Below are 13,932 nucleotides of genomic sequence, written 5' to 3'. Positions count from 1 at the left end.
AAATCAACACAGGGCTACAAAGGGAAAAAAATGTAAGCTCTTTCTACCTGCTTTTAAATGAAGAACAGGAAATAGAAATGTGTATAAAATATGTACAGTCATCTTTAAAATGTTGTTCAGCTATATGTGGCCACAGGATGAAATGTCAAAAAGAGACAAAAGCAGAGATAGGTAGAAGTAAGAAAGACAACTAGAGACATAAAAGGAAGAAGGGTAATACATAATAAAGATATGAAGAGGGAAAAACAGGAAAAGTATAATAGAGATAGGGAGAAAACAGCCAAAAACAAAGGATAAAAAACTTTATGGTTTTAAGGTGAATATCAGAGTCTATCCTACTCTACTTATTTGAGCTCTAAGTTTTAGAATGTTGAAAGCGTGCAAATATGTAAATAATAATTTATTGTTCTTCCAAATTTTGATTAGCTGATCCTTAAGGTGCTCGCGTCCTTATAAGACCCTTCATTTACTACTGGGATGTAGATATCATTTCAAGGACCTGATAAAACCAAATTAAGGAATACATATTTACCATTCTTCATCAAGGACAAATCAATCTGGAGTATCCTAAGGCTGCAGGAACTGAGAATTTATGATTTCTAGCTTAGCCAGTCCTCTCAAATGTCTCTGCAATGATCCTAAATGGCCTGGGTACTGGGTGCCCTGAAGTAAAAGTGAACTCTTGTGATCTGTTTAGTCAATAGTACTTCCAGAGGCTATAATGTGAATCAAAAGCTACCACCCAAAAATACTGCTTCATTCATTCATTAAACAATGAAATGAGTAGTCACAATATGCCAAACACTTTATGAAGATAGAAGACTCTACAGTCATGGCCTATTGAGACAGATTGAAAACTATAGTCAAAATATAGTGGACCTGGTGGCTCAGTGGTAACGAATCTGCCTGCTAGTGCAGGAGATGCAATTTAGATCCCTGGATTGGGAAGATCCTCTGGAGAAGGAAATGGCAACCCACGCCAGTATTCTTGCCTGGGAAATCCAATGGACAGAGCAGTCTGGCGGGTTACACATCCATGGGGTTGCAAAGAGTCAGACATGACTTAGCGACTAAACAATGACAACAACAATTACAAGAAAAGAGGTCTACCCAGGATCTTATGAAAACATGGAGACGGAGAGGGAGATATGAGGAGGAGATGCCAGGAAATGCTTTCTAGAGAAGGTGATGCCTGAATTGACTCATATATAATAATAATGAGAAACAAGGTTGTACAGGAAAAGGCAATAGAATTAAACTATGGAGAAGCACCTGAAACCCCAGGAACTAAATTATTCAAGGATAGAATATCCACTCTGGGTTGATGAAAGAGAGAGATGTTATACTTTAGTCTATTTTCCTTCAATCTGTATCTGTTTGGTCTGTCCAGCCTTTCCTTAGATTATATCTATCAAGATTTCATTTTGTATCAGGTATATTATTTTACAGATTTTCCTTCTGAACTTTACTGTTTAAAAACATAATCTCTCTAGTTTATTGTGCTCATGCTGAATACTATTCATATTTCCAAGACCATCATCTTGTTCTCTGCAAACTTAATGAGCATACCTTCCATTCATATCCAAGTCATTAATGAGGAAACTAAATATTGCCAGCCTGACTCACACAGAATACATTTACTATATCCACTCACCTCAGTATTAACTCTCAGGTGTTGCCATGGTCTAATTTTTAGCTTACAAGTGAACATATTCTCATGAAACAAAATCTAGAGGTTTATTTTTTTTTATAGGCACTCAATCTAATTGCTTCTCCCTTATTCAATCCCTTGATTAAAAAAAAAAGAAAAATATTAAGCTAGTATAATAAAATGCTTTCTTCCAAAGTTATGTATTTACTGTGATATGGCTTTTACTTGAGACTGTAGTCTCTATTTCTCTTGTTAGAAGGTGCAAGGTTTTTCTACATTTTTATTATTGCCAAGCATTAAGATAGGCTCTGCTCTGTTTCTCCAAGATTTCTGCCTTTGATTAATCCCAAGAAGAAAAGATTTAAACTCTAAAACTTACTAGATAATAAGTAAATAAGACAATATGTCCTATTAGTTTTTAAGCAGAAATATTTGCTATAAGACTGTGCTGTGCACTAATGAAAGCTGGGCTACAGAGGCAGAAAGATTACTCAGGAAATGAAAACAAGTGTTCCTTAGAGATACACCCATTTTCTGCTAAGAAGTCTGTCATATACTGTCAGTTCTCATGTCACTTTGACTTGCCTGTTTCATCAGTATGTTGTTATTGTGTAGTTGTCAAGTCATGTCCAGCTCTTTTGTGACCCCATGGACTGTAGCCCTCCAGGCTCCTCTGTCCATGGAATTTCCCAGGCAAGAATACTGGAGTGTGTTGCCATTTCCTTCTCCAGGGGATCTTCCCAACCCAGGGATTGAACTCATGTATCCTGCACTGGCAGGCAGATTACCAGTGAGCCAGCAGGGAAGCCCTTCATCAGTATAGAGCCTGTGAAATTAATGTAAAGATGCCACAAAAGAAATAGCCTGTTTTTTCCAGTAATGGATATATAGAAATAGGGTCATGTAATTGGAAGTAAGAAAATTAAACAACAAAGAAGATAGGCTTTGGAGACTCAGAGCCGGATTCAAACCTCAGTTCTCACATACTATTAGCACAATGGTCTGAAAGTTACTTTCCTCAGTTTCCTCATTTGTAAAGCAGGAGTGATGATGTTTGCTCCCAGGGGTACAATGAAATTAGAGGTAACATGCCTGATCCCATGCTTGGCACACAGTATATTTCTAAACATTGTAGCTCCTAATTACTAATACAAGTTAGTCCCTATATATATAATATATAAAATTCCTTATCACATAGCATGTGCTACTTCATATCTGTATAAGTAGAAATAATTGGTACCACATGGCTGGTGAATCACAGGCAGTAACAGGAGAGATTTTATGATCTATAACTGCCAGCATCCACTTGGCCAATGAAACTCAGAGTGAAGCTTCAGAGACTGCCTAAACACATGCAAAAAGGGCCCACCCTAAGGAAAGGCCTAGCAATAGAGTCGTGAGACTCCGTGATGATGAAGACTGTGATGATAGTAAGAGCTTAGATTTAAATAGTATTTTTCAAAATGCTTTTTATGTTTATCATCTCAGGTAATTTTCATGTCTGATGTAAGCACGATAAATATTATCTTTTCTTGGTTGGGGGAAACGATAATGCAGAGAGGTCAGATGGCTTATCCAAGGTTAAAGCAGAGGTAAGTTGTTACACTCCACATCTCTTAGTTTCCAGATGAAAAGTCTATACTATGCTCCTTCTGCATCTCTCCAAGCTCCTCACCATGGTTTGCCCTTCACTGGAAAGAGTAAAAGACTTCTGCATTAGTCCCCATGAACCACATGGAAACAAATGCATACCAAAGAATGTCTGCAATGTAAAGCTACATCATCTAGTGCAAGTGTTCTATTTCAGGATATAAGCTGAGGTCCAGGGAGACCGGAAGATTTAAGCTTATATAGTTATTTGTTTATGTAGCTTCGACTAGTATGGATATCGTTTCCCTTACACTAAGGTTATGCATGTAACTCTCAAATTTATTTTAAGAAAACCCACAAATGAAACAATCAATAAAATTTATTTGCTCTACCATTCACAGTGGAGGAAAACAATACCAAATCAAGCAATCAATATTACTTGGTTTTAAAGAGAAAAAAGAGATTAAAAAAAAAAAAAAAAAAAAAGCCCTGATGTTTTAAGGAAAATAATACTGTGCTTTAATTATCAGCGAGCAATCAGTTTCAGGATGAGAAAAGACTGATAAGAATGTGAAACAAAAATATGAGAAGACAGACATAGCAGCCCACTGAGTTCTTCTCTTCTGTAAGCTGACAGGACAGTTAAAATTAAGAGGCTAGTCTATGAAAATCTCCTATGAGGACACTATTCTCCGTAAGCGTCATGCTGAGAAAGAAGGAATGAGCCAAGGATCCTAGTTACGCTGCTGTCACTGGACATGTATCTACGGGGCAGGAATCACTTGTGTCAACTGTGCTTTGAGGACAGATGTCGAAAATGCCATTTCAGTCTTAAATATCTAAAATGGAACTCCACCCCCTTCTTCTTCCAACACTTCCACCCCTACATGCACAACCTGCTCGGCCTGAATTTCCTCCATCTCAGTAAACAGCAACTCCAACGTTTTAGGTGCTCAGACCAAACACTTTGCCACCATCCCTGACTTCTCTTTTTCTCTCATACCCCCATATAAACAAGCCTTCTTATGTTCACCTTAAAAACTTATCCAGAGCCCATCCACTTCTCACCGTCTCTGATTGTATTATCCTCTATTAGGTTATCATTAGCTCTTGCTTGGATCAATACAAAATCCACCTAACTAGTTACCTAGAATTGACCCTTATTGCATTACATTCAGTCCTTTGGTTGTTTTTTTTACCTTTGAGATGATTTCAAACTTATAGAAAATGGCAAAAAGAGTAAACTGAATTCCTGTACCTGCTTTACTCAGACTCACCAATTGTTTAGATTTTGCTCATTTGTTTCATAAATGTCTCTGTTTCTCTTATTTTGATATTTTCTGAAACATCTGTGAGTAAGTTATAGACATGATGACTCCTACATATTTTAGAGTTTACTTCCTAAGAACAATGACATTGCTCTTACATATCTACTGTGATCAAAATCAGGAAATGTAAAATTGACAAAAAACCATTATTTAATCTACAGTCTATATTCCTATTTTACAATCATCCAGTATTGCCCCATACAAAGTTACCCTGTCTCCCTCATCATCAAGGATTCAATTCCAAATATTCACTGCATTTAACTGGCATGTTTCCACTCTCTCCTTTAATCAGGAACAGTTCCTCAGCCTTTCTTTGACTATCTTGATCTTGATAATTTTAAAGAGTATATAGAGCTATTTTTCAGTATACACCTCATTTACAGTTTTTCTCATGATTAGATTCAGGATATACATTTTTGGTAGGAATCTATCATGAATTTTTAACACAGCTGCCAGATCATGTCATTTCCCTGCTCAAAACCCACACTCAGAGAAAAAGTCAAATATGCTACAAAAGTCCTCAAGGCTTTGTATGGTCCTTGCAATTGCTAATCTCTCTGCTTGGAATATTCTTTCTCCAGATATCTGAATGGCTTGCTTCCTCCTTTCCTTCATGTTATTGCTCAAAAGTTAGCTTTATTTTTTACAGAGTTGGATAAGTTAATACCAAAATCTACATATAAAAACAAATGCCTAAGGATAACCAGGAAAATAATGAAAAAGACACTGTGTGGGGGGAAGGGTGGTTAATGGTATCAGACACACAAACATAAAACATACTATAAAATCACTACAATCAAAGTGTGGTACTGGGACATGAATAAAGGAAGAGGAAAGAATATAGCCAAGAAATTAAACCAAGAACATAAGAAAATTATGAACCAAGAACATAAAAAAAACATAAGAAAACCAACAATAAGAAAAAAGGGCATGATAAATTTTAGGTGGCATCTTAAATAACTGGCAAAGATGGGCTTCTATAAGTGACACTGAGATAACTGTGCAGCCATTTGGAAAAAATACAAATTTAGATCCATATGTCTCATACAAAAGTATAAACTCCAATGGGATCAGCGATCTAAAGGTAAGCTATAAAAACAATACAAACACTAGAAGAGGATTAAATCTTTTTTGCTTTGGTGTAGAGAAAGGTTTTCTAACAGTGACGTAAAATTCAAAGAAATAAAAAAGATTAATAAATTTGCTTGGAAAAGGACATTACAAGCAAAATAAAATTGAGGGGAAGTATTTGCAATATAACACAGATAAAGGGCTAATATATCATATATATATATATTTAACTCTTAAAATTGAGGATCAAAAAACCAAAAAACAACAGAAAAATGTAAAAAGTTGAATCAACAATTCAGCCCATAAACAAAGAAACAAACAAAAAATGAAACTGCTCTTAAACATATGAAAAGACATTCAAACTTACTCATATTTAAAGAAATGCAGATGAAAACAACATTAAGATACCATTAAACTGGCAAGAACATGACACAGTGGTAAAGAATCCCCTGCCAATGCAGCAGACGCAAGAGATGCAGGTTTGATCCCTGAGTGGGGAAGATCCCCTGGAGTAGTAAATGGCAACCCACTCCAGTATTCTTGACTGGACAGTTCCAGGATAGAGGAACCTGGTGGGCTATGGTCCATGGGGTCGCAAAGAGTCAGATGCAACTAAGCACACACACACACACACACAGATTACATATTTTGTTGATAAAGCTATGGGGAAATAGACACTCTTGAACAATTTAGGCAAAAATGCAAACCAAAACAACTCTTTTAGAGGGAATCTGGCAATATATTTATACCTACCTTTTGACCTACCAATGCCACTTTTAAAACTACAAAAATGTGCTCCACCTCTAACTTGTCTTCTTAAAGGCTGGTCAAGGTTACTGCATTAGCACTGAACACCGTGTAACCCAATGCAAGCAATGAGGCTTTAGGGGTAAGAACCTGTACAATGTGAAGTCAAACCCCACTTCTGCTATGTACTAGCTGATAGGCACCAAACCCAGCAATGCCTCCATCTGCTTACACAGCGATTTTGATTTTCAAACCATTGTGTCACAAGTCACCAAGACCATGGTGTTCAGTTCAAACAGCACTGTGCTAGACATGGGAGCCATAGGTTCCAAGAGCAACTGGGTCCTGGCTTGGAGCAAAAGCACCAATGTTGGACATGAAGACACATTCGACCAGAACTTCTACCCGAGCTGAGGAATTCCTGAGATAGCAAGTTGTTAGAGAAAAGCTCTGAAACAGGTATGAACCTAAACTACCAAAGCCTGTCAGTGATTAGATTCTGCACCCTCCTCCCAGAAGCAGTTGGGTGGTTTAAGCTGCTCATGGCCCTCTGGCAGTTGTCCAGTTGAGGTAGCCAAGAATGTGAAAGTCCCTTGCTCTATCTCTTTGATCCCATCACCTCTCCCGTCCCTCTTCAAGCAGAGAGGTGCACTCTCTGCCCCTTGTGGATGAGAAATCTCCCTCCAGCTCTGGCCCCACTGGCAATAAATATCACCAACTGGAATGTTCCAAATATTTATGATCAAGATATTGAGAGCTGCCCAATGCCACTGCCCCACTCTGTTCTTTCAGTGCTGCTTGCCACTGCCTGGTATTCCCGGCAGAGATGAGGACAGCTGTAGCCTCCTCCAGCTATGGAAAAACTGCCTACCTCTCCTTCCATCCCTGAGATGCCTCTAAGGTCCTACCGATGATAGACTGCCAGTGGGTTCTCTTGGGCTTTAGCTCCTGGAGAATGTTGTACAGAGTTTACATTTTTTTAAAAAATAGTTTTCATAAAGACATATATATCACCCTTATCCCCAAGATGTGGGCAAAATTATCTCATTTATCTAGGCCTTGCTCCATGGTGTATCTGAGTCAGACTGTATATTTTGTTTCCAAGACTTAAAAGCAACTTGGAAGAGAAACAAATAAAGAAATACAAATATAAAAATGTATATAATAAATAATAAATATACAAACTTATTTATTGTAGCACTGTTTGCAATTGCAAAATATCTAAGTGATCATATATGGGACAGTGGTTCAACAAATTAATAAGTTAAGTGGGGAAAAAATGAACCAACCTAGGTAACTTTGGAAATTGGTACTTCATATTATGTAAGACTAAAGACAAAATGACCTGGACACAATATTGCACTTGAGTGGTAAATTTGGTTTTCACAGGGCTATGGGTTAGCATTTCTGAAAGTAAGAATATTCTAGGATTGAGCAAACAAGTAAATATACTATGGATAAGGAGAGTCAGGTTTCTCAAGATCAAAGAAAGAAATTAAAAGAAGAAAAAAGAAATCAAGAATGAAAACTATGGTTTTGGGACTTCCCTGGTGGTCCAGTGGTTAAGAATCACCTGCTAATGCAGGTGACGTGAGTTCAATCCCTGATCCAGGAAGATTCCACATGCCATAGGACAACTGAGTCAATGCGCCACAACTAGAGCCCACGAGCCTCAACGACTGAAGCCTGTGTACCTAGAGCCCATGCTTCACAATAAGAGAAGCCACCACAACGAGAAGCCCACTCACTGCAATCAGACAAACCCACATACAGCAATGAAGACCCAATTTAACCAAAAAATAAATAAAAAATAAATACAATTAAAAACAAAACAGAAGATCACCATATGGTACCCCAACACTAGTCAAAGCGAGAATAAACATCAATAAAAATTTAAAAAATAAAGACAAAATATAAATTAAATAAAAACTGTGGTGTTGAACTGAAATTGGAGGAATCAGTAATTTTAATGGTTTTATGGTTTTAAATATATATACATTATATAGATGTGTATAGATGTGAAAGATGTGAAAGATGTGTAAGTGTAAAGATGTGAAAAGTCTGTGCTACTTAGAGAAAGGTAAATTAAAACAACACTAGGACACCATTTCTCACCTGTCAGTTTGGTGGAAATTTTAAATGATGACAACACCTTCTGTTGGTGAAGGTGTGGGGGGCAACGTATTTCTTAGCTGTGTGCACTGAGAAGGTTTATAGGCAAGGATTCCCACGTAATGAATGCATCTAGCACCCAGATCTTAGTTCCTAAGTGCCATTTCTTCAGTACAAGGAACCAGGGGTCCTTGAAGAAATGGCTGCATTCATTGGGGGTTGGGGCAAGAAAATTAGAAAATGAGTCAGATGGTGCTAGAAAGTTAGGAAATGCTCAAAAGATGATGGAGAATGTGAAAGGACACTGGAAAGAGCTCTCAATGGCCAAATCTGAGACAGTTTGAACAAAATAAATAATGATAGTAATGTAGAGTAGGTAAAGAATCTGTCTACAATGCAGGAGACCTGGATTCGATCCCTGGGTTGGGAAGACCCCCTGGAGAAAGAAATGGCAGCCCACTCCAGTATTCTTGCCTGGAGAATCCCCATGGACAGAGGAGCCTGGCAGGCTGCAGTCCATGGGGTTGCAAAGAGTTGGACATGACTGAGCAGCTAAGTACACACACTCGAATGCAGAATAATCCATAGTATGAAATGCATGTCCGTGAGTTCATACTGATACAAATACAAAATAAATAATAAGTAAGTTGGGGAGGAAAGAAATAGCTTTTCCTTAGATTAGACTTCTATCCATAGCTGTAGAAGGAATGATGGAAACAACAAACAACCACCTGGCAAACACCACAGTAATAACTGCTGCAGGTAAGAACTGCTGATGGATGTTAAAATTAGTGAGTGAAAGCATATTATGAGAAACAGGATATTTGCATAGTCTCAAAGTATTTTCCCATAAGGTACTTACTAATTTCAGTTTAAAATAATCACCTTAGGGACTTCCCTGGTGGTCCAGTGGTTAAGACTCCACACTCCCAATGCATGGGCTTGTGGCACATTTTATGGGTGTAGATTAATTCATATAAGTGGCAAACATAATATCATCATTGACTGATGCATATTTTAAAACTATCTAAAAACAAAACTGAACAAAGGGAAAACAAACTTGCCATTAAGAAGTCATGCTGGCGTCACAGAGGAAATACTAAGGAGGTAATATTAAGAAACCAAAGCAAATTAAAGGGTAAAAAGCCAGAAATATTCATATAATCCAAAAACTGTGGATTACCAGTAACATGGATGGTGAGAGCCAAGCTTTCATATTTAAAAATAGTATTTTCAAAAAAGTCATATAATTCTCTATGAACTGTAAAAAATTTCCCAGGGATTTATTTTTAAGTAGGGAATACCATGCAATCCCCTCTCTGCCCAGTAGCTCTCAGGTTCAACTTGTAAGGTGCTAGCATTGTTTTGCAGAGCTCAATACCAAGTAAATAAAATACTGTCAGGCTTTTCTACTGGGCTGGCCAAAAAGTTCATTCAAGTTTGTTTTTCCATAAGATGTAGTGGAAAAACCCAAATGAACTCTGGCCAATCCAATATTTCAGGGGGAAAAAATTGCATCAATAAATGGAATTTTCTCACTTTTAAACTTAAAAGTAAACTTTTGGTTACTATTCTATAGCAGAATCTGAAATAATATGACATGTAGAACAAAACCGTGCTTTGTCATTTTATATTTAATATGTCAATATTTCATAGTGTCAGACCAATTGATTTTGAAATCATTTTACTAATACATTTATTTTTTAATGTTCTTTTTCATTATGGTTTGTCACAGAATACTGAATATAGTTTCTTATGCTATACATAGGACCTTATCATTTATTCATTCTGTATATAATGTTTGCATCTGCTAATCTTAAACTCCCAGTCCATCCCTCTTCTACTCTGCCTCACCCCTGGAAACAAATCTATTCTCTATGTTCATGACTTTGTTTCTGATTTGTAAAAGTTCATTTCTATCATTAGCTTTCTCATCTATAAAATGACAATACCAACCTTGGATGAGTCCTATAAGGATAAAACTACTTAGTAAATGGGAGGCAATTAAACAGTGCCTTGCACAGAAAGAGTACTTAATAGCCTTTACCTGTTATTAGAAGTATCAATACCATTTTACTAACAAAAGGGTATAATGACTTCTATGGATTCTGTCATTGAAATAATTCTAAAATTCTGTCACACACTGGTCCAATTATGTACAAACATTCTCTCTTGTTGGAAAGGAGAAAATAAAAAACTCTGCAGTATTAGTTTTCTCTCCATAAACTGCTTGAGGGTTTCCAATATCATATTTATAACATGCCACATCCTTACCTGTAGACTGGAGAAACAGGTTAAAAATAGACTGTCCTTCAATGCATGCATAATTTTGCATTAAATTATATTACCAAGAGCATAATCTAGTCTTGAAAGTAGATTTTTCTTTCATTCTCCACTCTAAAAATATTATTAGGGTTCCACAGTTATCATCAAAGACATTTTCCTGATGCTGTTCAGGATCACTGATACCCTAAAATTCGCTAACTTAAAACTCACAGTTTCCTGTTTTAATTACCCCAGATACAGACAGATTTCTATCAGCATTTAGGCCTTTTAGTTCTGGTCTGCCACTCACTAGATGAATAACATTGGGCAAGTCGCTTAATACCTCCAAACCTTGATCCATTCATCTATAAAATGTGACATCTGTCCTTAAATAGTCACAGGATTATAGTGAGATACCAAAGGTAATTTTTAAAAACTATATGTCCTTTTACAAATGTTAGGTGATTTTGATAATAATTCAGGCCACCTGAAACAATCGAGGCTGTTTATTTAATAATTTACAAGTTGTTATTCACTGTATTTTAAAATATCTGTGACTCAGTAAAGAAGAAATGATCACATCCAATAAAAGTAATGAAATAGCAATAGAGCTTCCACCAACCTGGCCATTTGCTTGTAAGCTTCTTCAGCTACTGCAAAGATATGTGGATCCATATCACCCATGTTCTGACCACTATATGCATTAATAATATCTTCTCCATAAATAGGCAGCTGTTCATAAGGATTTATAGCTACTAGGACTATACCTGGGAAGAAAGGCAAAAAACCAAAAGAAGTCAATAATATCCTAATGGGCGTATCAAACGTGGTAAAGTGAGAATCACAGTTAAAATTCAATTAATATCAAACTAACAAATTGCTAAGAGTCAAAATATACCATAGCACTTGCCTGTGAACCATTAAGTCCTAACTAAAAAACCATTTACAAACAAGACTAGGTTATTTAAAGTAGTAAAAATTGTGGCAATATTGGAAGAATTTTAAATATTTTTATAATATTTAAACCAAAAATTCTACTTCTAGAAATGTATCCAAATGAAATAAACATATATTCATGTAAAGGGATTAAAAAAAAAAAAAGATGTTTATTATAATGTTATTCGTAACAGTGAAAAGTAGAAACAAAATACAAAACAGAGGGACAGTGGTTTATGTTTAGCACAAGAAACTATATTCTACATCCTGTGATAAACCACAATGGAAAAGAACATGAAAAAGAATATACATATGTATAACTGAGTCACATTGCTATATGGCAGAAACTAAATATGACATTGTGAATCAATTTTATTTCAATAAATATTTTTTAAAAAGGGAGAGTGGTTTAATATGTATTATTATATCCATGCGATCCAGATCATGTTTGTGACAAATATTAAGTGCCCTGGGAAAAGACGACACACTATATATAGACTGATTCCAATTTTATATTTATTTATACTCTTTTACATTTACACACAGGATATAAGACAACTTAATATTGGTTATTTTTCAATGGTGAATTACATGTAATTATTTTTCATTTTTTATACTTTTTTTTGGTATTTCCTTAAATTTTATATCAGATATATGTTAACTTTAGTCATTCATTCAACAAATATTTGACTACAATTAAGTTTTGAGTCTTTTCTAAGTGTTATATTTATAGCAGTAAAAAAAAAAAAGACTAATTTAAATAGAGTATAACCTTTAAAAACTGTAACCACTATACTGTACACCTGTAAGTTATATAACATTGTAAAGTGAAAGTCAAAGTCACTTAGTCATGTCCAACTCTTTGTGACCCCAGGGACTGGGGCCCACCAGGCTCCTCTGTCCATGGAATTTTCCAGGCAAGAATACTGGAGTGTGTAGCCGTTCTCTTCTCCAGGGGATCTTCCCTACCCAGGGATCGAACCCAGGTCTCCCGCACTGCAGGTGGATTCTTTACCGTCTGAGCCACCACATCAACTATATTTCAATAAAAATTTTTTTTTTAAAAAGGAAAAATCTTTGTCCTCCTGGACTTTGTAATCTAGAGGGAAATTCAGGCAATAAATAAGAAAAATATATGTATATATATATATTACAGGATAGATAGTAAGGTAAATGGGGGATTAAACAGAGAAGGAATATTGATGTCTAGGAGAAGAAAATATAGGGTGGACAGGAAAGGCTTCAATGAGAAGGTAGCAGTAGCATATGTGCAAGAAAGATAAACTGAAGAAAAAATGAATATTGACCAAAAGACTTAATAGGTAGGAAAGAAAAAGAGCAAATATCAAGAATATAAATTCTTTTAAGAAGAAAAGATAGCTGTCCCTGCCCCAAACTGGAGCCCAATGAAGAAATGTTGAGCACTAAGTTGGGTACATGCAGCAGAGACTTGGAAGGAAATGGATAGAAATCCCAGACCTGAGACTCAGCAGATAATACTTGGTGAAAGAAGGATTAAAAAATCAGTACAGAAAAAAGAGCTAGAGAAAATGAAGAATAAGAAGGAAGCAGAGAAAGAAGAAAAAGAAGGAAAAGGGGAACATATACATGTATGCTTAACTGCTAGGAGAGGGGAAGAAAAAAAATCTTGGACTGGGTCACTGGCAGCTACTACTGGAATGAACAGGGGCCCAGGCAAGCAGATCAAGCAAGAAGTGTTACTACAACTCAAGTCAGTCCTGCACTGCTAAGCATATTGAGAAAAAGAAAACATTTTGAACCCGCCCCAAAGATAAGTCTTTGGATGCCTACTCTTCAAGTATTGGTTTTTGTAAGAGATGAAAATAACTTGCAAATCAGTACTGAATATGGCATACGACTTCTATGCAGAGAAAAAGCAAAAGATGGACCCAGTTCTTTGTATTCTGAGTAATATTATTTAAGTTCATAAAAGAGTTTATTCAGCATAAAATGCAACTAGCTAATGAACACTGGTAAATCTTTTGAGAATCTGTATACGGGTCAGGAAGCAAAAGTTAGAACTGGACATGGAACAACAGACTGGTTCCAAAAAGGAAAAGGAGTACGTCAAGCTGTATATTGTCACCCTGCTTATTTAACTTATATGTAGAGTACATCATGAGAAACGCTTGGCTGGAGGAAGCACAGGCTGGAATCAAGATTGCCGAGAGAAATATCAATAACCTCAGATATGCAGATGACACCACCCTG

General features: G+C 36.3%; 1 protein-coding gene across 8 annotated transcripts in view; it reads right to left on the bottom strand.

Moving 5' to 3' along the window:
- Window positions 1–13,932, bottom strand: part of MYO5A (myosin VA) — a 205,180-nt gene that overhangs the window by 113,545 nt on the left and 77,703 nt on the right. For all 8 annotated transcript variants that reach the window (XM_027553991.1, XM_027553989.1, XM_027553984.1 and 5 more), the window contains exon 4: window positions 11,387–11,531. In XM_027553991.1, the coding sequence (XP_027409792.1) occupies window positions 11,387–11,531 (145 nt within the window). The remainder of the gene's footprint in view (window positions 1–11,386; window positions 11,532–13,932) is intronic.

This window comes from Bos indicus x Bos taurus, chromosome 10, assembly GCF_003369695.1.
Source record: "Bos indicus x Bos taurus breed Angus x Brahman F1 hybrid chromosome 10, Bos_hybrid_MaternalHap_v2.0, whole genome shotgun sequence".
NCBI classification, from domain to species: Eukaryota; Metazoa; Chordata; class Mammalia; order Artiodactyla; family Bovidae; genus Bos; species Bos indicus x Bos taurus.
The sequence above is the reverse complement of the archived record's forward strand: the minus strand, read 5'-3'. Positions and strand labels throughout refer to the sequence as shown.